The sequence below is a fragment of the Pleurodeles waltl genome, chromosome 4_2 (genome assembly GCF_031143425.1).
Source record: "Pleurodeles waltl isolate 20211129_DDA chromosome 4_2, aPleWal1.hap1.20221129, whole genome shotgun sequence".
NCBI lineage: Eukaryota > Metazoa > Chordata > Amphibia > Caudata > Salamandridae > Pleurodeles > Pleurodeles waltl.
The window spans coordinates 838,739,144-838,765,127 of NC_090443.1; the positions used below are offsets into that span (position 1 = coordinate 838,739,144).

Sequence of the window (25,984 nt, forward strand, 5' to 3'; positions counted from 1 at the left end):
AACACAGCCCATGACTGCACAATCCACCACAAAATTATCTAGTTTAGAAAAATGTCTATATTTGTAGAGTGAAAAGAATACCCACATTGTTGGCCAGATCTTTCTTTCCATACATCATATAACCCAAAATCTTCAATAAAGATAGTTAAATCTTTCATGCTTTGGAAGACTCGAGCAAAGGATGCTTAGATAACCTACCTGAAAGGCTATTATCATAAAAAAATCTTTGACAATATCAAAAGGTGCATGAATATCTGGAAGGTTATTTATCAAATTTACAAAAGAGTTGTGTGGTCAGTGTTTGGGCCATAAAAATATACAAGTATAAATATCCTGAAGACTCTTGCGCATGTGTTTTTTCATCCTTCTGCCTGACCTGACACTTATTAATATCACAGCCCTTTTTGTAACACCCGAGTTGAAGTGTGCATATACTGAAATCTTGTGTGCTCAAGCAGGTTAGTACCTTCATTTCTGCATGAGTGCATCCATTGTAGATGGATGAGATGGCACCTACTTCTCAATGAAAGGTCAGTAATCCTAGAGCTCTTGGTTCTGTCCCTTGTGCCTTTTACATCCTATGACATTACATTAATTTAGGTATACATTCTTAACCACCAAAGTCTATCTATAGATGTTTTCTACCAAAATTGATAATCTGTAAGGTATATATGAGGATTTTGTTTTACATGTTTCTATGCTGTCCACGATCCTCTCACATAGCCCACTACCATTCTTGAACAACTCTCCATAGTCTTCTTTATCAACTATTAGGTTCAAACATAAGCTCACTCTATAAATACTAAGTCATACTATGTTCATACATCCCAACCCCACTCCTCCTTCAATGTTACTGATGAATTTGGTAGCCACATCAGCTTGGCAAACTTTATGCATCTGGTTACTCAACATAATGTTAAGAACGCTAGAAACCTGTAGCTGTGGGGTGTCACATTCCATTTTCTCCAGTTTACAAGCCTATAATTTATTGCTATACCTATATCAGATTGTTTGACACATGAAAACATAGGAGCTGGCCTATCGTCACCTTTAATGCAGCAGATAATATTTTTTCCTTTATATATTGTATGTTAAAAAGCCTAACAGGATCTTCTGAGGATCCTGACTCTGGAGGTTTAACCAAAGGTTCTATGTGCCATCTTTTAATCACTCTCTCCAAAGTCACTGGACCACTGATTTGCAGTGAACTTTTTCTCAGCAATTCAATAATAGCATCCTTGACACTACTACTCTTTACTGATTCCTGTGATTTGAATGATGTTCAAGCACTTTGAACATGTCTAAGACTGCCCTATTCCACATTTTTTATATGGAGATGTCCTAGGTGTTCTTACTGGTGTCTCCACGTGGCCTTCTAATGTTTTTGTCTTCAGCACAAGATTGTCTAATTTATTTTCTAAACCAATATTTGAGGCCTGGAACACTGAGACGTTTCTCTAAAACTTCTACCTTTAACTAAAATATGAATGATCTGTTCTGTAATGTTATAGGGTTGAGGGTTGTTGGAAGGGGATAAAGGCAGCATATCTGAGTAATGAATTGACGTTGCAAAATGTTCTTTCTACTGCTTTGTCCAATTGTTCCTGATGCTTCTGCGGCATTATTCCCATATCCTGCGCTTCTCAGGTTGCCAAACTATCAAATACTAGAGATGGGACCTTTGTCAGGTTCCCCATGGATGGCAAAGCATTTAGTGTAAAGATCCATGAAGTTGTGTTTACAGCAGAGGTGGATAAAACATTCTGATCCACAGATCTTGGCAAGGGACCTGATAATACACTTTCAGGACTGGTTATGCTTCTGCTGTCAATTGCACCTAAAGTAGTAGTGAATGTTCCTGTCTGAGTTTGCCTTAGTGCCTAGCATAGTGCTGTCAATTCTGACCACAAGTGGGAAGTGAACAGGACGTACCATAGACTGTACATTTAACATTCTAATTATGTGCTCAAGTGATCTTTTGTCCTCCTACACTCCAGTGTTACTCGTTTTGCCACTAACTCTACCCTTCCCTTTAGTTAGCCCCTTTCCAGGCCCCAGTTTTGAACACCTTCAGCTTTCTTAACAGTTCACAAAGTTCAATTGGAACTGGCAGTGTTACAATAGGAGAGTAGATTTCTTACCATGACTATCCGGGGCAAGAGTGTTTAGGGCCTGCTTTAGAGTTTAACGGGTGGTTTACACAGTAAAAAATGTGATGGATATTTCATCTGCCGTATTACGATTTCCATAGGCTTTTATAGAATCGTAATACAGCAGACGGGATATCCGTCACATCTGTAACAGAGTAACCTGATCCGCCAAACTCTAAATCAGGCCCTTAATTTCTTAAATTCTGTTCTGTTGTCATTCTTTACATGCCTCCACCCTCTCTAGAAACAGCAATGCACCGCACCAGATACTCTACCGCTCCTGATATAAATGTGAGTGGGGGTCTCACCTAGATGTTTCAACAAGATTTGGTCTTAACAGTCTCTTGCACCTTGCCTCTACAAGCACACTCTAGTAGCACCCTGACAATCCCGGTCAGTTCCCCTCAACAATCTCACCATCCAGCTGTGGAAGGCTGGCAGTCATCCAACATATCACGTCACAGAAAATATGGATAAAGTACAAAGGGCAGATCGTTTTGAGGCTGAATTCAGATCTTTGTGTAATATGAAGAAGGAGATGGAAAAGTTTAAAAACATCCACAGTGATATCTTGGAGAAAATGATGATTGTTGTGGAGCAATTGCAGGCTGGATGCTTTTACTCAATAGAGTAACAAGATAAATGGTAATCAGCTATGAACGTATTTAAAATAGTCTGACTTGGCACAATGAGAAACAATATTTTTTATAACACTCCTCAGGGTTTCCTGGTCACCAGAAAGCTCTCAGGGGTCTGGGAAGGAAGAATAGTTTTGTAAATAATCTGGTGCAAATGATAAAACTTGTTCAAACATTGTCCCTGTCAGAAGTGGATTATTAATTTGGGAAGTGGCACCCTAGACAGCTTTATAAACATACACTGATTAGGCATCAACTCAAGTCTCAGAAAAACTCTGCTTTGGCACAAGCAGGTGGCAATTCACCAAAGTAATGCAAATTCAATTCAAGCAGTGCCAAATATTTTAAAGTCAAGAAAACATCACAATAAATCCCCTGAACCAATTTAGACAAATGCAGACCACATAGAAATATTGCATGTTTCTCTTTTACATTGTATGATAAATTACGTGTTTGTTAGAAAAGAAGAATATGAAGCCACAAAAACACAGAACAAAAATGGGAAGCCAAATTTTGTACAGTAAATTGTCATGATTTAATGGGTTCTCTAGTGTATAACAGAAACATAACATGTGCTGGTAAATTACAGTAAAACTAACCAAACGATTTTAACCAAAAGATGTAGACCATATACTGAGTGTGAACTATGTTATTCAGTTGTTTGTATGTACCTATGTATGTGCTCTTTCATTAGTGCAAACCTAGCCAAAAGGCAGTGGAGCGCTGTTTAAGGTCTTAAGCAGTGATAGGAGAGGTAGCTGGTTTGTGGACTGTAATGCATTGTGAAACGCTACCATTAAATTATTCCTTAGCATTAATACGTTTTGATTATCATTATTTGTAAGGCACTTTCATTTCCTTGGATTACAAATATGAAATATCTTGTTTAAAAATGTTTTTTTTTATTTCATTATTTTAATGCCTGAGAGTGTACATTGCACTGCTGAATGTGCTTACTTAATAGCCTAGGTAACAGTGGAAGCTGCAGAAAGTAAACAGTGCACATAAGGCACTGTTTACCTTCTGTTCATGGAATAGCCACTACTGAGGCGACAGTCGCAAAGGCAGTGCCAGGGGTCCCACAGAACAAACTTCAGGTCACAGCTGCGACCTCTGAAAACCCCCAAATGACATCCATAGCTATGAAGTTGAATAATGTAGAAATTATATTCAGTGTACCTTTGGACATACTGTTTTATTATGACAAATAAGGACACAACTATGTTGCAGCATATATGCCAGGACTGCCCTTTAACACGGCAATGACTTGTAAAACCTCATTGTAAGCAAAAAACAACTCTCCTGCAACTTCGTAGGTAAACATGGATTTCTGAATCCTCTGCCATTATACTCAAACATGTTACCCTTAAACGACACGGTCACCCCTGAAGAAAGATAAAATGTACAAGCAGGTGTAGCTATGATGCACAAGCATTGCTTTAATGCCACCCACCTATAAATACTCAGGAATATCCACTCCAAAATATGAGGTCTCCATACAAACTTTTGCCTAACATGCCCACCTGCTAACATGACCATAACCCAACCAAGATGTTTATGAACTACCCAGTGCTATTAGATAAGCTCATAACTAAGAACACCCCTCGCCAATTTAGAGGAGATTTGAATTACTCTCTGGTGAAGGATTCTACCAAGAGCATCCTTGGCCATCGGCAAAAGGCACAAATCAAAAGTCGTGTTAAAAAGCCCCTCTCACATCACAGGCCACTCACTGCCTTGACACAGTCCTACAAAATGCACTAAAGGACAGCATGATCGACCCAATATCAGTCATCCACAACACAATGGTCTTCTTGATCATGTTCTCCCAATAAAACAACACAAAAAAGTAAATTCTCTTTTGCTTCAACAAAAATACTCTTCAACGTTGGTGGACAACTTTAACCAGGTCATTGTAGAACCCTGCTCATAGGCTTCCTTAAGTGACTAAGCAAAAGTATTGTCCAAGCAGATGAATTGGGTATTACTCCCCCAAAGAGTAAAACTAGACTGCATGACAACCGATGGATCAAGAAATAACTTGGCTACATGACAAATTAAGCCACAAGTAGGAGGTGCCTTGAACAAGTGTCAGTCTCCATAAACGGTGCTGAGCTTTGATAAAACATACACAAATTACTATAAAGCAATAATTGCAACCAAAAAGTTTATATGCTGGGCAAAACACTAGAATCAATCAATAGATCCAATGAAAGCCTCAAAGTTCCCTCAAATTCCAGAACCATGTAACAACCAAGCGATTTATTTCCACAGAGAAAGTACAATGAAATCAAGACAGCCTAACACTGTCTAATGCACATATAATCTGCCAAATCTCACCCCCTCCACAACTCAAAAAAGCCATCAAAGCTATTTCACTTTGCAAGCAGTCTCCAACTAAGCAACAACTCAAAAAAAGAGTATTGTCCCGCATTCTTTGCTGCACTACATGCAGAGATCCTAGCAAATCCGCTGACAGCATTTATAAATATCTCACAACAGACAGAAGTCACACAGATCATGAATCCCTCCGTTTTGACCAATTTCTCAAACGTACACCTTTGACCCTGCTCAGTGCAACAGATACTGTCATGGTGTCATCCTATCAGAAAACTCAGAGATCCTTACAAATAACATATTCCAACTCTTAGCAACACTGTCAAAAGGTATTTTGACCATACGGGATTAGAATTAAGGGCACATTGAATACATTCTGCTTGTATCAGTATATGCTGAAATGCTAGACACCACAAAACACTGGATTTTACCAGTTATAGTTTACTGAGCTAACTAAAATTTGCACCACCAACATGCACTGCTTATGACCTCACATATTACAACATTCATGGCATCCTAAATTACATCATTGATGACATCCCTGAAGACATCTCAAATGGCATTATTGACATCACTGATCACATGACTGATTATATGATCCAAGCTATTTCTCCTCAAATAGAAATAATGTAGTACTAGAGACAAGTCTAATTCAGTATGGTAATATGTATATGGTGCAAACTTTAGCTACCAGTGAAGTTTTAAGTGCAATCAATACTTCATTAAAGCAAAGTGGAGACTGAGAGCAACTAGTGTGAGTTTCAGAAGTAAATTTCACATAGGTTGTGCCTTAATTTAAAGGCCTGTTACTAAAAATATGCGATAAATACTATACATTATTCACTTCAGGATTTCTGTGTACATGCTGGGATCAAAGAGATGGCAGGTAGTGCTATAGAAAATGCAGCTTTTTTAAGTGCAGATAATTATTTCCAAACCTTAAGTGAAACTTTTGAGTCTTTGCACGTTGTTGTAGAATGTATAATACACTCTCCCATAGACGGTTCAACTCGCAGCATGATTGCAAGCATTGTTAAAATGGTACACACCATTTTGCTCATTTCAGCCATGCTACAGCACCCAACCTGTATGAGCGGCCAACCACTGCTGAGCACTGTTTTTGTCCATGCCATGCACTCAAACCTCAATACACAGCGGGTCAAGCCCCTTTTATTGTTGTTTGTTTATTTTTTTGGAACAGGTTTGTGGGCCCAAGGGCTGGGTTTGCAAAACCGTCCATACACTGAAGCCTGACAAGATGAAATAAATTCACAGAAATGGAAGAAGGAGCACATTTTTAAAAATACACTTGAGAAAGGCCTGTGTCTTGAAGAAATGGAAGAAGAAGCACAGTGTTAAAAAATACATTTGAGAAAGGCCTGTGAAAATGTGCACTACAGCTTCTCATTCTTTGGAAATTCAAGGAAGAAATTAATTTGGGCGTGATATCCACCGAGACTGGGAGAATGGCCCATTAAAAACGGGCCTGCACATGGAACTTCCAGTGGAATTCGTTTTCAAAACGTTCTGAACACAGTTCTTTTCTTCACCGCCAAGTTTTACTTTTTCAACAATTAGAGGACGGGAAAGAGACAGGCGGTCTAATAAGTCGCAGTACAAAATTGGAAACATGTTCACAGTGTATTCACAGTATGTTTACCCTAGCTTAGCTAAGCAGAAAGGTACAATCACGTGTCTTCCCATCTGTAGTAGGTACTGAAAAATGTGCACACAATTGTAAGTTTACGATACATGATTGATCTTCGACTCCCAAGTCCTAGGGCACCACAAATGGCTCACAAATTATACAGTGTCCTTTAAAATAGTGCCCCTTGCTGTCCTCCAAGCAGTTTACAAGTCATATTACCATTAGTATTCTTTCAAATTGAAAATGGAAGAAAGCATATTCTGTTACTTCAGCAAAATTTGTAATGTTTCATTATTTTTTTGCTAAAGCGTTGCCCGCAGCGAGGACTGTATGTTTTTCTTGAACTTGGGGTGGAAGGCTCATCTCATTTGTGTTCACAGACTCGGGCGCCGTTGTACCTTCCTGATGGAAGTTTTGAAGAAGCTCCCTCTTGGTAAGGAGGAAAACCAGTCGAGGGTCTGGGTCGCCGAGAGCAGGACAGTTACAACTTTCTCTCAGTTTAAGTGCCTGGAAAAGAAGACAGTTTCATGTGATAAACAGTTGAATAAAAACCATATACAATGATGCATTCTTTAAATACTTGTTCTTTGCATGTCAGCATATATTGTGCCTGTTCTTACTCGAGTTGAATGTATTTTTGATGCAACAGTCACCTTATAATTCAGGTAACGAAAGTCGATTCAGACACCGATTAGCAATCAATTTTACTATGTTTAACGATGGGTCCTAAGGGTCTCAAATCCACGCATAAGAAATAATCTGGGGTTTGTGTGGAATGAAAACAGTGAAAATCTCTTCTGCAGCAAATCCTGGCAACCACAGAAAAGAGTATGTGTCACCCAGAGGTGCAGTGGGCCGAGAAAGACAAGCATTGGCAATGTCATCGTTTTAGCTTTAGTAGCTAAAATGAGTTAACAAGCTATACTGACACCTGCCCTTTAACTTTGGTTTGAGTTAGGCAGCTCTTGCCCAAACTGCAATGACGCACCTATGTTGAGTAATAGTGAAACTCGCTGAGTACTTTTCTCCATATAAAGGCTACTTCAGTTGATAATGTCACAGGGCATTGGTACTAATAGGGGAAGGCATGTTCAAGAGGGAGGAACGTGTGCAAGTGGGTGGGGAGGTGCAGCATGCATATGAGGAGCAGAGGATGCAGGAGAGCTCGAAGGCGCAACGCAGCCACAGTGGAGCACGCAGTGTGTGCAAGGCATTAAGGTGTATGGATGCAATGGGGTGGGAAGAATGCTCGTAAAAACGCAGGATGCAAGGGGAAGCGAAGGATGCTAGGTGAAGGGGAACTTCGCAAGTGGAATAGGTCAAAGGGTGCAAAGAGAAGCAGACGGTGTAAGGGGTGATGCAGGGGAGGAGGGGCAGCACACGCTGGAAGAGGTGGTGCAGTGTGCAGAAGGGTGAAGTGTGCAGAAGGGTGAAGTGTACAAAAGCGTGAAGGGCGCAAAGTGGCCCAGGGTTCTTGTTGCAGAGTGAGGTGCTGGGGCATATATCACAAGAGAGAATGCAGTCTGCCTAGTAAACACAGGAGGTCCTGGGTAGTGCAGGGGGAAGAGAGCGCGGGAGGGGAGCGCACGGTGGAGGGCAAAGCGCACAGTGCAAGAGGAGGGACACGGTGCAAGAGGGTTGAGGGATTAAGGGATGCACATGGTACAAAGAGACACAGGTTTCAGGAAGGAGAACAGGGATCACAGTGGCATGCCAGGTTCAAAGAGAAAAGTATAGCTGAAGTGTGACTGCAGAGTAAAAGAGACGTCCAGGGCGCTAGGGGGAGGGAAGGCACAAGGGGGCGGCAGTGTGCAGTGGGAACACATAGATGGAAAGAAAATGCGAGACAGCGAGTGAACCAAAAAAGTAGAGTCTCAAATGAGTGCACACAGCGGTAGGGAATGCAAAACCACATCAGGGTCTCCCAACACACACTACAAAGCAAGGTGCTGTGGTCTCAAAGACGATGTCGCACAAGGTAGGATTGAACTTCACGTTTATTTCAGGATAAACAAAGAACCACCTCCATAGTATGTCCCCGGCACCACTCCAACTGCCTTCTCCCTCTGGCCGCACCTCCTGCATTCCATCCCCGAGGCCACATTCCACACACCACATTCTACCCACGAGCCCCCCATTCGACACAACAACCCGCGAGCCCAACACTAGTTTAGCAATACACAACACAAGGCCAGGGTGTTGTCCATTTCTGTAACTACAAGACAAGTGCTTGCCTCGTTTTGGAGACCTCGTATGCAGTGTTGTGTCTAAGTCTTGCTGTGCCCGGTTTTGGAGGCCTCACCTACAGCATTGTGTCCTGCCTGCCTGCACTGCTGACTGTCATATTTTGAGCAATGTGCCCTGCCCTGAAACACTTCTGCATTCTTTGTTCAATTTAGGAGGTATCACTGACTATACTGTGTTCAGTGCTGGGGGACTCACCTGCAGCAGCTTTTTCGTTTGTGACAAAAAAAGCTCTGAGCAGGATGAACCAGCATATCTTGCTTACAGCGGGAGTGCTCTCGCTCAGTAAACCTCAGAGCCTCACCCGTGTCCTCCAGGGGTGGAGCAAATGACTTGGTTCCACAAAGTTTTTACTTCTAGGCAAGCTCCTCCTGTTCACTTCAACAACCCTCGGCGTATATGATTCTGGGCACTAGTCCTCTCCCAGCCAGGGCTTGTCATTTTTCATGTCCTTGAGTCCTTCTGCCTTTAATGTCCCTGTGCAGCAACTAAATGTCAATAACTTGACTATTAGCTAGAAGTTCCAATCCAAACCTCATTTGACCTTTAGGTAGCACTTCAAATCCTGGGTACCAGTAGGTGTCATGATTATTTGGACATTCTTTCCACAGGAATCAGGCAGAGATTTCTTCCTTCATGTTTTTCCCAGTTCTGGGAACGTTTATTAGGAGATGGTGGTGAGAAGCCAGCCTTATCCTGTGCACTAGCCAGTGATTTGAAAATTCCAAACTCCCAATCCTGGAAGCCTTACGTCCTAAATCCAACCTCATTTTCTGAACTTTTCATTCTCAGTTTACTGGAATGTTAACAAGAGTTCCTCATCCAAGACTGTCATAAGTCTTCGTTAACCTGCAGGGACTTTCTCGTTTGTTTTAGTCATTCACATAAGGTAACAAGGTACCACCCCTTTTCTATTGCTGAAATTGTTTTTCCTTTTGCTGTGCACAAGCCTAGAGTGGCCAACGGCATCAATTGTTTCAGTTTCTGAGTTCCTCATTTGTAATCCCCAGTTCAAAAATGAATAACTGTTAAGGCTGCTCTTTGTGTTGCCATCTGTTCCTGTAACCTCCCAAATGACTAATCCCTGCTAAGTGGTCACTGCTGACACCACTTCATCCATCATGCTCCAAGAGGCAGCAGTCAGTTTGGGGTGTTGCCGCCTGGAATGCATATGATGTTTCTCCTATGAGGAAAATGATATTTTGAACTACAAGGTACAACTACAGTGAAACGTTTATAAAAAGGTATTATTCCTGGCAAAATTTGAATCACAATAACTCCATTCTTGAGTCCACTAAAAAACCCAAAAATATTTTTCAATTTTTAGGATCGTTCCTGGAATCCTCCTGCCTGGGGAACCATAAGCATCTTGTAAAAATACTCAAACTACTCCCTTTTTACATCATCCATTCTCCCTTTCACCTTCTCTCCTCTCCCCCTCTGATTGCTTTCTCTCTACCTTCCCCCTCTTTATCTGTCTCTCTTGAAACCTCACTGTGCTTTCTGCAGTGGATCTCAAGGAGCTTAGGTAAGTGAGAGAGGGAGCTAAAGAAAGTGACAGCAGTGCCAGATGCGACCCTGAGCTTTCATAAATCAGCCTTTTCATCTCCACAGTGTTTTCACAAGAATCTAGAAAAGCTTTAGCACTGTTATTTTCTTCCAAAATTCAGATAATGTATACTGGTATTAAAACCTTATACTCTTTTCTTCAAGTGCCTCCCAGTCTCGGTGTCAGAAATAGGGTCTCTAGTTGGCAGTGGTTTACATCCTGTCCAAGTAGGGACCCTCACTCTAGTCAGGTTAAGGGAGCCACACAGCTAAGATAACCCCCTGCTCCCCCCTCTGGTAGCGCAGCACAAGCAGTCAGGCTGATCTCAGAGGCAATGTGTAAAATATTTCTACAAGCACAGAGTAACACAGTGAAAACAGCACAAAAGTACTCCACACCAGTTTAGAAAAATAGGCAACAGTTATCTGAATAACAAAGGAAAGAAAAAAAAAAAAATCCAACATACACCAGTAAAGATATAACTTTTTAATTGTTTAAATGAGTCTTAATCCATAGTAATGAATGGTTGTATCCTTTTAACACACACTGCCTGGGATGTGTCAAAAACAAAGACGATGCAGGCCACATGGGAGGAGAGGCGCCGGAAAAGCAAAGCAATGCATCAGTTCCTTACTACACAGGGGAGGTGATCTGTTGGTTCCTTACTGGCAAGGGGGGGGATGCATTGATTCTCCCCTCACAGGAGAGGAGATACATCAGTTCCTTACTCCAGAAGGGTGATGCGTCTGTTCTCTCCTTGCAGGAGAGACAATGCATCAGTTTCCAGACAAGCAGCCTTGGTTCCTTACTGTGGTGTGGGGTCAATGAGAAGGTGACACCCAGGGACAATCTGTGGAAAATCCAAATGCACTGCAATGATGGAGCTGAGATGGAACAGGTGCTGCATCAATCCCACAGGTGCTGCGTTGATTCTTCCACCGCAAGACAGGTGCTGCATGGATTTCTTCAGCCGCAAGACAGACTTTCAGTTGTGGCGCTCCAATGCATGGATTTTCTTCCTCAGGACACCAGTTTCCACTTCAAAGGGCCCAGGGACCTGATTTGGCATCACTTGGCAAGTCACTACTCTCAGCAGAAGAGCCCAGGAACTAGTAGATGAGGTATTTGATGTCCCTGACACTACTTAACAGGATGCAAGCTCAGATGAAGCCCTTGGAGAATCTTGAAAAGCAGGATGTAGAAAGCACAGTTTGGTCCTTTCACTCCCAGGACAGAAGCAGCAAGCAGCAGGCCACCACAGCAAAGCAACAGGCAGAGTGATAGTCTCTCCTACAGCATCCAGCTCTTCTTCCTGGCAGAATGTTCTCAGTCTAGAAGTGTTCTGAAGTTGCAGTCTCAGAGGTCCAATACTTATACTCATTTCTACCTTTGAAGTAAGCAAACTTCAAAGGAAAGTCTTTGTAGTGCACAAGACCCTTCCTTTCCTGCCCTGGCCCCAGACACACTCCAGTGGATTGGAGACTGCTTTGTGTAAGGGCAGCCACAGCCCTATTCAGGTGCAAGTGTCAGCTCCTCCCACCACCCTAGCCCAGGACGACCTATCAGGATATGTAGGGCACACCTCAGCTCCCTTTGTGTGACTGTCTGGAGTGAATTCACAAATAGCCCAACTGTCATCCTGACCCAGATGTGTACTCCAGCAGACAGGCAGATGCAGAGAACGGTTAAGCAAGAAAATACCCACTTTCTAAAAGTGCAATCTAAAAAACAACTTCACCAAAAGATGTATTTTTAAATTGTGCAGTCAGAGACCACAAATTCAAAATCTGTACCTTCTCCCAATGGGAAATTACACTTAAAAGATATTTCAAGACAATCTCCGTGTTAACCTATGGGAGAGATAGAGCTTCCAATAGTAGCAGTATTTTACAATTAGGACATGTAAAACACACCAGTACATGTCCTACCTGTTAGAAATGGGGTTTTTGGTTGGCAGCCAAGTTGCCCTCTGTCCAAGCAAGAACCCTCACTCTAGTCAGGGTAAGTCACACACAATCCAAAATCAGCCTGTGCCCACCCTCTGGTAGCTTGGCACGAGCAGTCAGGCTTAACTTAGAAGGCAATGTGTAAAGCATTTGTGCAATAAATCATACAATACCATAATATAACACCACAAAAATACACCACACAGTGTTTAGAAAAATAATATAATATTTATCTGGGTATTTGCAGGTCAAAACGATCAAAGTTGCAATATGAATTTGTAAAGATATCACTAAGAAGTGATAGAAAGTGTCTTAAGTCTTTAAAAAGCAAACAAAGTCTCTTTCAAGCACAAAGTACCTGGTTTCTGGTGGAAAATCTCCGCAAAGAGCCGCAGAGGAAGAGATACGTGGAAAAAGGATGTGTGCCTCGATTTCTCCCCAGCACACACGGACTTGCGTCGTTATTTTCCACGCGGGGAAGTCATGCGTCGTTTTCCGGCACGCGGACAGTCTCTTTCTGTGGATCGCAGGGATTACCAGATGTCCCGGGTCTGCGCGTGGATTCTCCTGCATGTTTTCCGGCTGCGCGTCGTTCCGCGGGGCTGTGCGTCGAAATTTCGCTCTCACGGCAGGCGTTGCGTCGATTTCTCCTTGGAAGTCGGGCGGCGTTGTCCTTGCGAGGCCGTGCGTCGAAGTTCCGGTCGTCCCGAAGGCGTTGCGTCGATCAGCGTCGGTGTGCGGCGTTTTTCTCGCCACGGAACAAGCTGTGCGTCGAATATTTCGGCGCACGAAGCGTCCAAGTGAAAAAGAGAAGTCTTTTTGGTCCTGAGACTTCAGGGAACAGAAGGCAAGCTCTATCCAAGCCCTTGGAGAGCACTTTTACAGCCAGACAAGAGTTCAGCAAGGCAGCAGGCCAACAGCAAGGCAGCAGTCCTCCGTAGAAAAGCAGACAGGTGAGTCCTTTAAGCAGCCAGGCAGTTCAGCAAGGCAGCAGGCCTACAGCAAGGCAGCAGTCCTTTGTAGAAAAGCAGACAGGTGAGTCCTTTAAGCAGCCAGGCAGTTCTTCTTGGCAGGTTGTAGTTTCTGGTTCAGGTTTCTTCTCCAGCAAGTGTCTGATGAGGTAGGGCAGAGGCCCTGTTTTATACTAAGTTGTGCCTTTGAAGTGGGGGTGACTTCAAAGAGTGTCTAAGAAATGCACCAAGCCCCCTTTCAGTTCAATCCTGTCTGCCAGAGTCCCAGTAGGGGGTGTGGCAGTCCTTTGTGTGAGGGCAGGCCCTCCACCCTCCCAGCCCAGGAAGACCCATTCAAAATGCAGATGTAAGAAAGTGAGGCTGAGTACCCTGTGTTTGGGGTGTGTCTGAGTGAATGCACAAGGAGCTGTTAACTAAACCTAGCCAGACGTGGATTGAAGGGCACAGAAAGATTTAAGTGCAAAGAAATGCTCACTTTCTAAAAGTGACATTTCTAGAATAGTAATATTAAATCCGACTTCACCAGTCAGCAGGACTTTATATTACCATTCTGGCCATACTAAATATGACCTTCCTGCTCCTTTCAGATCAGCAGCTGCCACTTCAACAGAGTATGAGGGCAGTCCCAATGTTAGCCTATGAAGGGAGCAGGCCTCACAGTAGTGTAAAAACGAATTTAGGAGTTTTACACTACCAGGACATATAACTACACAGGTACATGTCCTGCCTTTTACCCACACAGCACCCTGCTCTAGGGATTACCTAGGGCACACATTAGGGATGACTTATATGTAGAAAAAGGGGAGTTCTAGGCTTGGCAAGTACTTTTAAATGTCAAGTCGAAGTGGCAGTGAAACTGCACACACAGGCCTTGCAATGGCAGGCCGACACAAGGTTAAGGGGCTACTGAAGTGGGTGGCACAACCAGTGCTGCAGGCCCACTAGCAGCATTTCATCTACAGGCCCTAGGCACATATAGTGCACTCTACTAGGGACCTATAAGTAAATTAAATAGCCAATCATGGATAAACCAATCAACAGTACAATTTACACAGAGAGCATATGCACTTTAGCACTGGTTAGCAGTGGTAAAAGTGCTCAGAGGTCAAAAACCAACAACAACAGGTCAGAAAAAATAGGAGGAAGGAGGCAAAAAGTTTGGGGATGACCCTGTCAAAAAGCCAGGTACAACACTACCTTTTTGATTAACTGCACCCTGCTCATGGGGCTGCCTTGGGCCTACCTTATGGGTGACTTACATGTAGTAAAAGGGATTGCCAGGTCGAACTGGCAGTTTAAAACGGCACACAAAGACATTGAAGTGGCAGGTCAGAAACATGATTACAGGGCTACTCATGTGAGTGGCACAATTGGTGCTGCAAACCAACTAGTAGCATTTCATTTACAGGCCCAGGGCACACATGGTGCACTATACTGGGGGCTTACTAGTAAACTCATTATGCCAATCATGGAGAAATCAATCACCAATAGAATTTAGACAGAGAGCATAGGCAATGGTTAGTAGTGGTAAAATGCCCAGAGTCCTAAAGCCAACACAAACAGGTCAGAAAAAATTGGAGGAAGCAGGCAAAAAAAAGTTTGGGGATAACCCTGCAAAAAGGGACAGGTCCAACACTAGGTACACTCCTCCTTGGAATCTTTTCACCCCCACAGACATGCAAGAATTCTCTTCCATAGCAAGTATAATCAAATAATGTATTCCAGATGAGATCTCCCCAGTTTCTTTACTTCACTCCTGCTATCAAACCCTTGCCCCCGAGGGTGTGGCTTGGCCGTCCAGCAAATGGCCGCCACTCCTGGAGGCTCTGTCGGGCTGGAGCGGTAGTTCGGCATTTTTCCTGCAGGTGCTGCCCTCCGATGCTGGCCGGGCTTATCTTGTGCTGTTGAGGGGCGGCAGGCTGCGGCAATGATCGTGGGGAAAGGAGTTGTCCTTTTGGGAGCGGTGTCCGACCGCGGAACACGGAGGAGGGACTGGGCCTGGCGCTGTCTTCTTTGGAACAGCGTGGGAGCGGCCTGAGACCAAGGCGGACATGCAACCGTCCTCTGTAAAAGCCATGTTTGTCGACCTTAAACACAGCCTGGCTAGTATTGACGGGATACCGGACCATCTGCTTGAACAAATGGATCGCTTGAAGGAGCGGGAGGATGGCCACACCAACCGTCTTGAGCAGGTGGAGTCTCGCACATCGGATCTAGAGGATGGCCGCCGTGAGGATGGAGAGAAGCTGCTGTGGATGGAGCGAGTGCTAGAACTTATCCGCAATAAAAACAAGGACCTTGAAGCCTGTTCCCACCGCACCAACGTGCGCATTTTGGGTTTGCCGGAGTCAACGGCCATGGGACGCATGGAAGACTACAGGGAGACTATGTTTGCATCGCTTTTTCCTGGTAAGCTATCTCCGGTGTTGGTGGTGGAGTGGGTGCATCGGTCGCTTGGCCCTCGGCCCCCACCGGGGGCGCTGGCGCAGCCCATTATTGTGCGCCAGTTGAACTATCGAGACAAGGACACCAAACTCCGGTTGGCTAGTAAACGTCGTCCAGTGATATACAATAACACGGAGCTCCACATCTTTCCGGACTATACTCCTGGGGTGCAGGCTGCTCGCAAGGTGCTTCTTCTGGTTAAGCGCACCCTGAGTCAGATGGATGCCAAGTTCTCCCTCATTTATCCTGCCAAGTTGCGGGTCTTACATAAGGACAAGCTCCATTTTTTTACAGATCCAAAATTAGCTGCCAGATATTTTACGACTATTCCAAGGAAGGTGCCTCCGACTGGCGCACTGGCGGATAGGGCAGATGTGGGGCCTCCTGATGGCAGTGACACTGACTAAACTTGATCACACGGTTGTGGCTTGCGGTGCCCCTTTGTCTGTGTGGTGGATCTGGGCTGGACTAGGCCTGGGCTGGCCTTGGAGTGTTGGTCCCGGGGTGTGGACATTATCTTGATGCTCCAGCTCATCCACACCATCGGGGCAGTTCCCGGATGGCTCAGCTGAAGCTCCCTTGGATGAGTCTTAATCAGATGCTTGCTGTGTTACACGGGGTTTAGAGTTTGGGTGAGGGTGGGTTTTCTGAACTGGCCCATTTGGGGGGGGGGGTTGCTGGCGTGGGTGGGATTGTGAATTCTTGGTTGTCGGGATTGTTCCTGCTATACTTTCTGAGGAATGATTGGGGAGGTTATGAGACTTAGTGGTTGCTGGTATGGCGAATACCAGTGCGACAGTTGTTAGATGTCTCACTTGGAATGTCAGGGGGCTGAATGATAGCTGCAAGATGCCTTTGTTGTCAGCTTACATACAGTGCCACGCAACTGATGTTTGCATGCTTCAGGAGACTCACTTGGTCGAGGGTATGAAGGCGAGGGTGAGGACTGGCTGGCTTGATGCAAGTCACATGGCAATATACTCAGGTTATGCGATTGGAGTGGTGATACTGATTCGGAAGGGACTGCCGTGGCGCACTGGTGGGGTGCTCGCTGACCCGGGTGGGCGCTATGTCACGCTTAAAGGCACTTTGTATGACAAGCCGTTCCGCTTGTGTAAGAAAATGGCTCCCTGTTGCAGTTACCCCCCCCCCCCCCCCACGTTTTGCCTGATATTGATGCTGACTTGACTGAGAAGTATACTGGGACCCTGCTAACCAGGCCACAGCACCAGTGTTCTTTCACTTAAAAATGTACCATTGTTCCACAATTGGCACATCCCTGGTACCAAGGGCCCTGTGACCAAGGAAGGTCCCTAAGGGCTACAGCATGTGTTGTGCTACCCTAAGGGACCCCTCACCTAACACATGCACACTGCCATTGCAGATTGTGTGTGTTGGTGGGGAGAAAAAGGCAAAGTCAACATAGCATCTCCCTCAGGATGCCATGCACACAAAATACTCTCTGTGGCTTAGCTAAGTCACCCCTCAAGCAGGCCTTGAAGCCCTAAGGCAGGGTGCACTATACCACACGTGAGGGCATAGCTACATGAGCAATATGCCCCTACAGTGTATAAGTCTATTCTCAGACATTGTAAGTACAGTGTGGCCATATTAAGTATTTGGTCTGGGAGTTTGTCAAAACGAACTCCACAGCTCCATAATGGCTACACTGAATACTGGGAAGTTTGGTATCAAACTTCTCAGAATAATAAACCCACACTGATGCCAGTGTTGGATTTTTCACAAAATGCACACAGAGGGTATCTTGGAGATGCCCCCTGTATTTTACCCAATCCTTCTTTCAGTGCACGACTGACTGGTGTGTGCCAGCCTGCCACTGAGACGAGTTTCTGCCCCCCTGGGGTGAGAGCCTCTGTGCTCTCTGAGGACAGAAACAAAGACTGCACTGGGTGGAGGTGCTCCCCGCCTCCCCCTGCAGGAACTTTAACACCTGGCGGTGAGCCTCAAAGGCTCATGCCTTTTGTTACAGCACCCCAGGGCATTCCAGCTAGTGGAGATGGCCACCTCTCCGGCCACTGCCCCCACTTTTAGCAGTAAGGTGGGAGTAGATAATGAGAAAAACAAGGAGGAGTCACCCACCAGTCAGGACAGCCCCTAAGGTGCCCTGAGCTGAGGTGAGCCCGGCTTTTAGAAATCCTCCATCTTGGTTTTGGAGGATTCCCCCAACAGGAATAGGGATATGCCCCCCTCCCCTCAGGGAGTAGGCACAAGGAGGGGTGTAGCCACCCCCAAGGACAGTAGCCATTAGCTACTGCCCCCGACCTAAACACACCCCTAAATTTAGCATTTAAGGGCGACCCGGAACCCAGGAAATCAGATTCCTGCAACCTACACAAAGAAGAAGGACTGTTGACCCGAAAGCCCTGCAGAGACGATGGAGACGACATTGACTTGGCCCCAGCCCTACCGGCCTGTCTCCAGACTCAAAGAACCTGCACAGCGACGCATCCGACAGGGACCAGCGACCTCTGAGGACTCAGAGAATTGCTCTGAACCGAAGGACCAAGAAACTCCTGAGAACAGCAGCACTGTTCACCTACAGCAACATTTTTGCAACTTTGAAACAACTTCTAAAGAACTCACTCTTCCTGCTGGAAGCGTGAGACTTCACCCTCTGCACCCGACGCCCCCAGCTCGAGCTTCAGAGAACCAACACTGCAGAGAGGACTCCCAGGCGACTGCGACCTCGTGAGTAACCTGAGATGACCCCCCTGCACCTCTCCAGCAACGCCTGCAGAGAGGATCCAGAGGCTCCCCCTGACCGCAACTGCCTGGAACAAAGAACCCGACGTTGGACCAAGCACTGCACTCGCAGCCTCCAGGACCGAAAGGCACCAACCTCCAGGGCAGGAGTGACCATCAGGTAACCCTCTGTTTATCCCAATCGGTGGCTGGCCCGAAGAGCCCCCCTGTGCCCTGCCTGCATCGCCTAAGTGACCCCGGATCCCTCCATTGCTTTCTATAGCAAACCCGACTCCAACTTTGCACACTGCACCTGGCCGCCCCTGTGCCACTGAGGGTGTGTTTTGTGTGCCTGTTTGTGCCCCTCCCAGGGCTCTACAAAACCCCCCTGGTCTGCTTCCCGAGGACCAGCAGACCGGAACCAGAGCACCCCTGTTCTCCCTAGGCGCCTATGTGTTTTGGGCCCTCCTTTGACCTTTCCACCTGACCGACCCTGTGTTGCTAGTGCAGTGACTTTGGGGTTGCTTTGACCCCCCAACGGTGGGATGCCTTTGCCCAGGAAACTGAACTTGTAAGTGCTTTACTTGACTCAGAAACTTCACCATACTTACCTCACCCAGGAACTGTTGATTTCTTGCACTGTGTCCACTTTTAAAATAGCTTATTGCCATTTTAACCTATACTGTGTGTACTACTGCTTTAATTCAAAGTTCCTTACTTACCTATATGGAGTACCTTGCATTTTATGTATTTACTTCAAATCTGGAATCTTGTGGTTCTAAAATAAATTAAGAAAATATATTTTTCTATATAAAAACTATTGGCCTTTGAGTGTGTGTTTCTCATTTATTGCCTGTGTGTGTACAAGTGCTTAACACTACCCTCTGATAAGCCTACTGCTCGACCACACTACCACAAAATAGAGCATTAGAATGATCTAATTTTGTCACTATCAACCTCTAAGGGGACCCCTTGGACTCTGTGCACATTATCTCTCACTTTGAGATAGTATATGCAGAGCCAACTTCCTACAGCTTGGTATCACTCTAGGGGGCCAATGTCGATGACCCTGTGTTCTTTAGGGAAGTTTGACATTTGATTGGTTCGCTTGGCGCTGGCTCCACCTTATGGGGAGGTGATTTTAATGTGGTCTTGGATCCGGTGGCGGATCGCGAGAGCCGGACCAGACCTCAGTATACAGCGGCTGCCAGAGCGTTGGCGCATGTCATGACTGAGAGCGCTCTGGTGGATTTATGGCAGGCCAAACACGATGGAGATGGATAGGTACAAGAGATGTGGAGTTATGGACGAACTCCATTGAGCATATGCCTCGCACTCTTTCGGGTCACTCCCTGGTTTTGCTTGAGCTGCTGATGCCTGATGGACCTGGCCGCGTGTTTATGTGACGATTGCCTATTGGGGCATTGAGGGACTGGGCCTTCCGGGAGGAGATCCGTACAGCTATTGTGGACTATTTTCAGATTAATCAGGGCTCAGTGACATCTGCTGGTACTCTCTGGGAAGCCTTTAAGGTTGTGATCCGCGGTATCTGTTTGGCCGAGCAGCATGGAGTGCTGGAGGCACTACGCCAGGAGCTGTTGGCGCTGGAGGCGCACCTTGCCGACTTGGAGAAGTGACTGGCCTCCAACTGGTCAGTGGATCTTCTGGCTGAGATCCAGGAGACGATATCCTGCTATGAGGAGGCGGCGCTCCGCGAGGTGTGCTTCCCTGGGCAAGGAGGCGAGGGCACGACAATATGGTGAGGGTGAACGGGCTGGGAAGATGTTGGCGAATATGCTTCGCAGGCCGTGGGCTGGGAACTACATTGCAGAACTAGCTGATTCGACTGGGACGCTTCGGACGGGCACAGCAGAGATTCAGCATGTATTCCGGTTTGTACACTGAATGGCCCGGGATGAGTGAGTCGGATACTACTGCTTATTTTGAGGGGATTAGCCTGCTTTGGCTTGAGAATTCCCATAGGCAGTACCTGGATGTCTCTTTTTCATTTGAGGACGTGATCCAAGCTATGTGTAGTTTGCCAGGAGATAAAACTCCGGGACTGGATGGTTTGACACCAGCCTTCTATAAGGAATACACAGATGTTCTGGTGCAGCATCTTCTCAAGGTCTATGCAGAAGCTCTTGAGAGGGGTGTCCTTCCGGTGCTAAAGGAGGCTCTCGTAGTGACGATTCAGAAACCTGGGAAGGATCCTAGTAGCTGCGATTCATATCGGCCACTCTTGCTAATAAATATTGATAATAAGATCTTGGCTAAGCTTATTGCGTTGCGTCTTCAGCCTTTACTTACATCCTTGGTCTTACCGGATCAGTCTGGCTTTGTGCCCGGGCGTTCAACATTGTATAACTTGCGTACCTTTTTTCGATTTCAGGTAGGATTACACCTGACGATCGCGCGGCGGCAGTCATCCTGGATGCCGTGAGGGCGTCTGATTTGCTGGATTGGTCGTACATGTTTGACCTGCTGGCCAGAGTGGGTCTTAGTGCTGGATTTATTAAACTGATTCGCTTATTGTATTCCCGTCCGACTGCTCGCTTGAGAATTAACAGGATGCTGTTGGCTCCTTTTTTTTATTGCTAGGGGCACTCGTCAGGGTTGCCCCCTCTCGCCGCTGTTATTTGTGGTGGTGATGGAGACCCTTGTGGCGCAGCTGCAACAGCACCATAATCATAGGGGGCTGGCGTTTCGGCAGCGTCCTATTCTCATTTCTTTGTATGCGGATGATGTTGCGCTGTATGTCCGTGACCCGCAGCTGCATCTGGATGCTCTGCTAGATGGGGTTGTTCAGTTTGGCCGGCTGTCTGGGATAATGATTAACTGGTCCAAGTCGGTGGTGTTACCTCTTTCTGATGCCACTGGGCAGTGCCGATCTAGTTATCCCTTGAGCTGGGCAGATGGGCCGGTGCGCTATCAGGGTGTTTGGCTAAGCCGGAAGATGGATGAATTGTGGTTAACTAATTAAAATGAGGCAGTTGCGTGGCTGGAAGATAAGGTGGCGGTCTGGCGCTTGCTGCAGTTGCCTCTGATCGGTCGGAAAAAGCGATAGCGAAGATGGTGGTTTTGCCCAAATTCTTGTGTCTTTTTGTCAATCTGCCCCCCATGCTCACCGCGGGCTTCTTGAGGTGGCTTCGGTCTCTGCCTGTGACCCTTGTATGGGTGAGGGGGACAAACCATAATAGCATGGGAGACCTTGACTCTACCGTTAGAATGGGGAGAGCTGGTGGTCCCGGTTCTGGAACGTTACTATTACTGCATGCAGGCCCATTTTTATACATTTCTGGCTGCATCCTATACGCTATTTGCCACATTTGGCGACTGAGCATGACTCGGTTTGGCCGGACAGACTGGAAGAGGTTCCTGGAGGAATGCCTTAGCCCTGTCAGGGGGGGTTGGGACTCTGTAGGGTGCTCAGTGCGGGCTTGGACGCGTTTGTTAAAGTGGGCGGAAGTGCGTCAGGTTTATGCACCCTCGATGCCAGTGCACGAAGCAGTAGGCCTCCCCCGCTGGAGGATGGCCAGATATCAGAGTGCCTCCGGGACTTGGATATGGTTATTTTGAGGTCCTGGATCTCAGCGGGAATGTTTATCTCCTTGGAGGATGCGCTCGGAGCACGCGGTGACACTGCGTTATATCGCTTGCTCTTTTTTAGGATTCGTGCCCTGCTGTGGGCGCGATACCCCTGCTTTCCGGCAGAGCCTCCTTTGTGCTGTGCGTTGGAAATATTGTACAAGGCACCGAGTCCTTAAAGACTGTGGAGCCCCTGGCTGATTGTAAGGCCAGGGTACTCTGGGAGGCGGACTTGGGCCCGCCTATCTCTGAGAAGCAGTGGTGCTATTGTTGTGCTCAGATGCGGGAGTTCTCCCCTAATTAAAGATTGCTCTTAATCCACTTTAACTTTCTGCACCGGCTGTACTGTACGCCCAGTCGACTGAAGAGAATGGGGCTCAGAGCAGATGCTAATTGTGCATGCTGCTCGGCCTTGGAGGCGGATTTCATCCATTTGGTGTGGAATTCTGGGGGGCTGCTTGGTTACTGGTCGGAGGTGTTCCATGCACTTGAGGAGATGGTTGGGCTTGCGCTATCACTCGCTCTTGTGATGGCACTTCTGGGTTATGTGGAGGAGATACCGCCTGCATCCAGGCGGCTGGTGGGATTGTTGCTACTGCTGGCTAAAAGCAGGGTGGCGATGTGCTGGGGGTGGAAGCGGATACCTCGCTGTGATGACTGGCTGAGAGATGCTGCATACTGCCAGGAGCAGCTGGCGGTGTACTGGGAGCTGCTGCCGGAGGGTTCCCGTCTGAGAGAAATATGGCCCCCTTTATAGCTTTTCTGGCAGATCGAGCACAGAGAGAAGACTAGCCTTCTGTGCCTCCCCTTAGGTTTCCAGCTGTGATGGTTCTATTTTATATGCTAAAGTGCGCAGCCCCCTCTTCTGCGGGTGCTATGATGGCAGCGCTGCTTTCATCCCTTCCTTCACTATACCTCTTTCTCTTCCCCCCCTCTGCTGTTTTCTGTTTCTAACGTTCACTTATGATACCGAATGGAGGTGCCCATGTAAGGATTAGGTTACTCCTGGTGATTAATTTGCTAACTTGGTCAAGCTTGTGTCTACTGTGGGGCCTTCCAGAGGACTCTGTCTTATGCACCCTTTATGTGAACACTGCTTTGAATTGTTGATGGTGTTTGGTTTCTAAATGCAAAAATAAATAAATAAATATATATTTTTTAAAACCCTTGCCACCCCCATCTTTGACATACATCATTTAATGGTCCCTTACCTCTAGTATGGTACCCTCAGAATGGAAAGCAGAAATAATCACTCCCACTTACGAGAAATCATGAGGTATTAATAAGCTGTGTGACTTCAACTGGCATTAAAGCCTAAATGCTAACCTAGTTTTCAACCATTTGTGAATGGCTGACTTGGTCAGTGGCCCTTCCACCCTACTGTTCGTCCTCAATACCTGTTACTTGCTGGCTCCCGCAGGGCTGTGCTCTTTCCCAAATGCTATTTACATCTATGTAGGACTCCTATCGACTAAATTAGATCCTTTGGCTACTCACATTTTTTATGTGGATAACACTCAATAGATTGTACATCTTGACCATCATGCCCCTGAATCCCTTACTAGACTGTCATCGTGTCCATCATAGGTAAAATTTTGAATGTCACAAACTTTTCTCAAACACCGTGCTATGTAAAAATAAGTTAGATTATCAATTTAGAAGTACCCTTAATTTCCAAAGTTGGATTTTCACATATTTTACTTTTTAAAGACAGGTTGCAAAGCAGGGCTGCCTTTAAAAATGAAAGCAGGCAACACAGTAGTGCACACTCCAGTGCAGGAAATTTACTGGGCCTCTAAACCTCCCTACCATATTATATACTAGGGAATTATAGGTAGTTTGAACGCCCCTTGCCCTATTAGCTACTAGGGACTTATAGGAGTCAGTCACTGCCAATTGTAATTGTACTACTTTACCATATACCTTTTATTCAGAGCACTGGCCCTGCACCTGTTTAACAGAGCCCAGGGCACAGTCAAAGTCGATATCACCAGAATCAGTCAGAAACATTACGATAAACATGCTAAAAGGGTGACTTTCTCACACTTCTATTGTTTTATATTGGTTTAATTACTCCTTAGTGCCAAAATACTAATGTTGGTAAATGAGCGCATGATAAATAAATGCTCTGGGGGTATATTCAGTCTCTGGATCAGGGCTTCCAAGCAAAGTAATTATAAACTAGTCCTCTCTAAGTCAGTAGTTTTAAAGGTTGCTTCACTACTAAAAACTCTACATTTGCTATTGAATTACTCAGATTGAAAGTTTGATCCATAAAAGAGGGTTTTATTTACAGCTAGGCCTTTTCCTGAAAAATGTACCTTCCACTACTCAGTGATAAATAGCTTTTTGTGATTGATTATCGTAATAACATAGCATTTCTTAATATCCACTATGTCCGACTTCAACATACTAGGCAACCAGAACTTTGGGTATACAAGGCACACTTAGTGGTGCCTTAATTAATATACAAAAGCAGATTTTCAGGCATGACAAATCACTTTCTTTACCATGTGACACCGCAAGGTTTTTAAACTGATATCTAGCAAGATCACAATGGTGCCCTCAGGACCCATGATCTTTGGTCATAAATCTGGTAGCATTAAATATACACTGCAACCTACATACGACTTAACTCCTGTGTCATGGCCTGACTGGAAAGTTAGCTAGTCCAATTAGGTAAATCTATATCTATGACAAGACTGGAGGCTCCTATTATGTCTTCTTTTCTTGTTTATTTTTAATAGCAGCAGTGAGGACAAAAAATACATGTCCCAAAAGGCAAATGATAGCAGCCAATGGGAAAAAATGTGTAGTTCACAATAACGCACCAGTCAGTAACGAGCTGCCCCCATAATACTTATCTTGACTGAGAACAGCCCTCTTTTCTTGCTGCTCGCAGTCAAGATAAGTATTTGTATTTCATGCTCTTTATAGATGCAATGTTTTCACTGTAGTTTTTAATTGAAATGTAATTATTATATGCGCGTATGCTTATCGTGCAGTTGTTTTTCTTAGACAGCTTGTAGCCGCATGCTTTCTGCGTTTCTACATCGCGCACTCTAACGGTTTTGGAATCTTCCGTTTGTCCCCTCAGCGCTCGATCACCATTTTAGACGACGGTCGAGGGGAAAACGGCAAGTTTTAAAATCCCACTCCTAGATCTCTTCATATTCTGTTGTTTCCGGTTGCACAGCAGAACTTCCGATAGTGGTTTCCGTTTCCCGTTAACATTTAGTTTCTCCGACCACTCCCTTTTCTCCACCGACAGGGGCAGCTTAGCCATTTTTTCTCCAGCAATAGTGAGGAGGTTAACCCTTTCCTCACCAGCGTTTTTTCAAACTTGCAATTTGTATTCTTTCTTATGAAAATGGACAGCTCTCCTTTTTCCCACTTCATGAATGAGGAGGAGGAGGCTACAAGGACAACCTAAATGACTTTGTTCAGTTGACAGTGGAGCAAGCAGTCTCTGCATCACTAGAAAAGCTGTCCAAAAATCTAGAAAGCTCTGTTGTCAAGTTGGTTTCTAAGATGATTTTGGCCCAGTCTGTGGGGAATAGCAGAAAGCGTCCTTGTTCATCAAAAAATTCCAAAGTGACGCTATTGGTTGATGAGGGTTCCTCACACAAGACAGAGGAAGTGGTTCCTCCAAAGGGAGGAGATGACCCTAAGTAAACTGTCTAAACAAATATGTGTCCAAATCCAAGCATTTATCTTCTCCTATTATTATTTCGAAAATTCTTGACACTGATGATGAGTTGCATC

General features: G+C 45.5%; 1 protein-coding gene across 2 annotated transcripts in view; it reads right to left on the minus strand.

Annotated features, from left to right (window-relative positions):
• Nucleotides 1–6,284: 6,284 nt before the first annotated feature.
• OMA1 (OMA1 zinc metallopeptidase) overlaps nt 6,285–25,984 on the minus strand; it is a 435,938-nt gene continuing 416,238 nt past the window's right edge. For both annotated transcript variants that reach the window (XM_069232569.1, XM_069232568.1), the window contains exon 9: nt 6,285–7,280. In XM_069232569.1, coding sequence (XP_069088670.1) covers nt 7,065–7,280 — 216 coding nt within the window. In that variant the 3' untranslated portion in view covers nt 6,285–7,064. The remainder of the gene's footprint in view (nt 7,281–25,984) is intronic.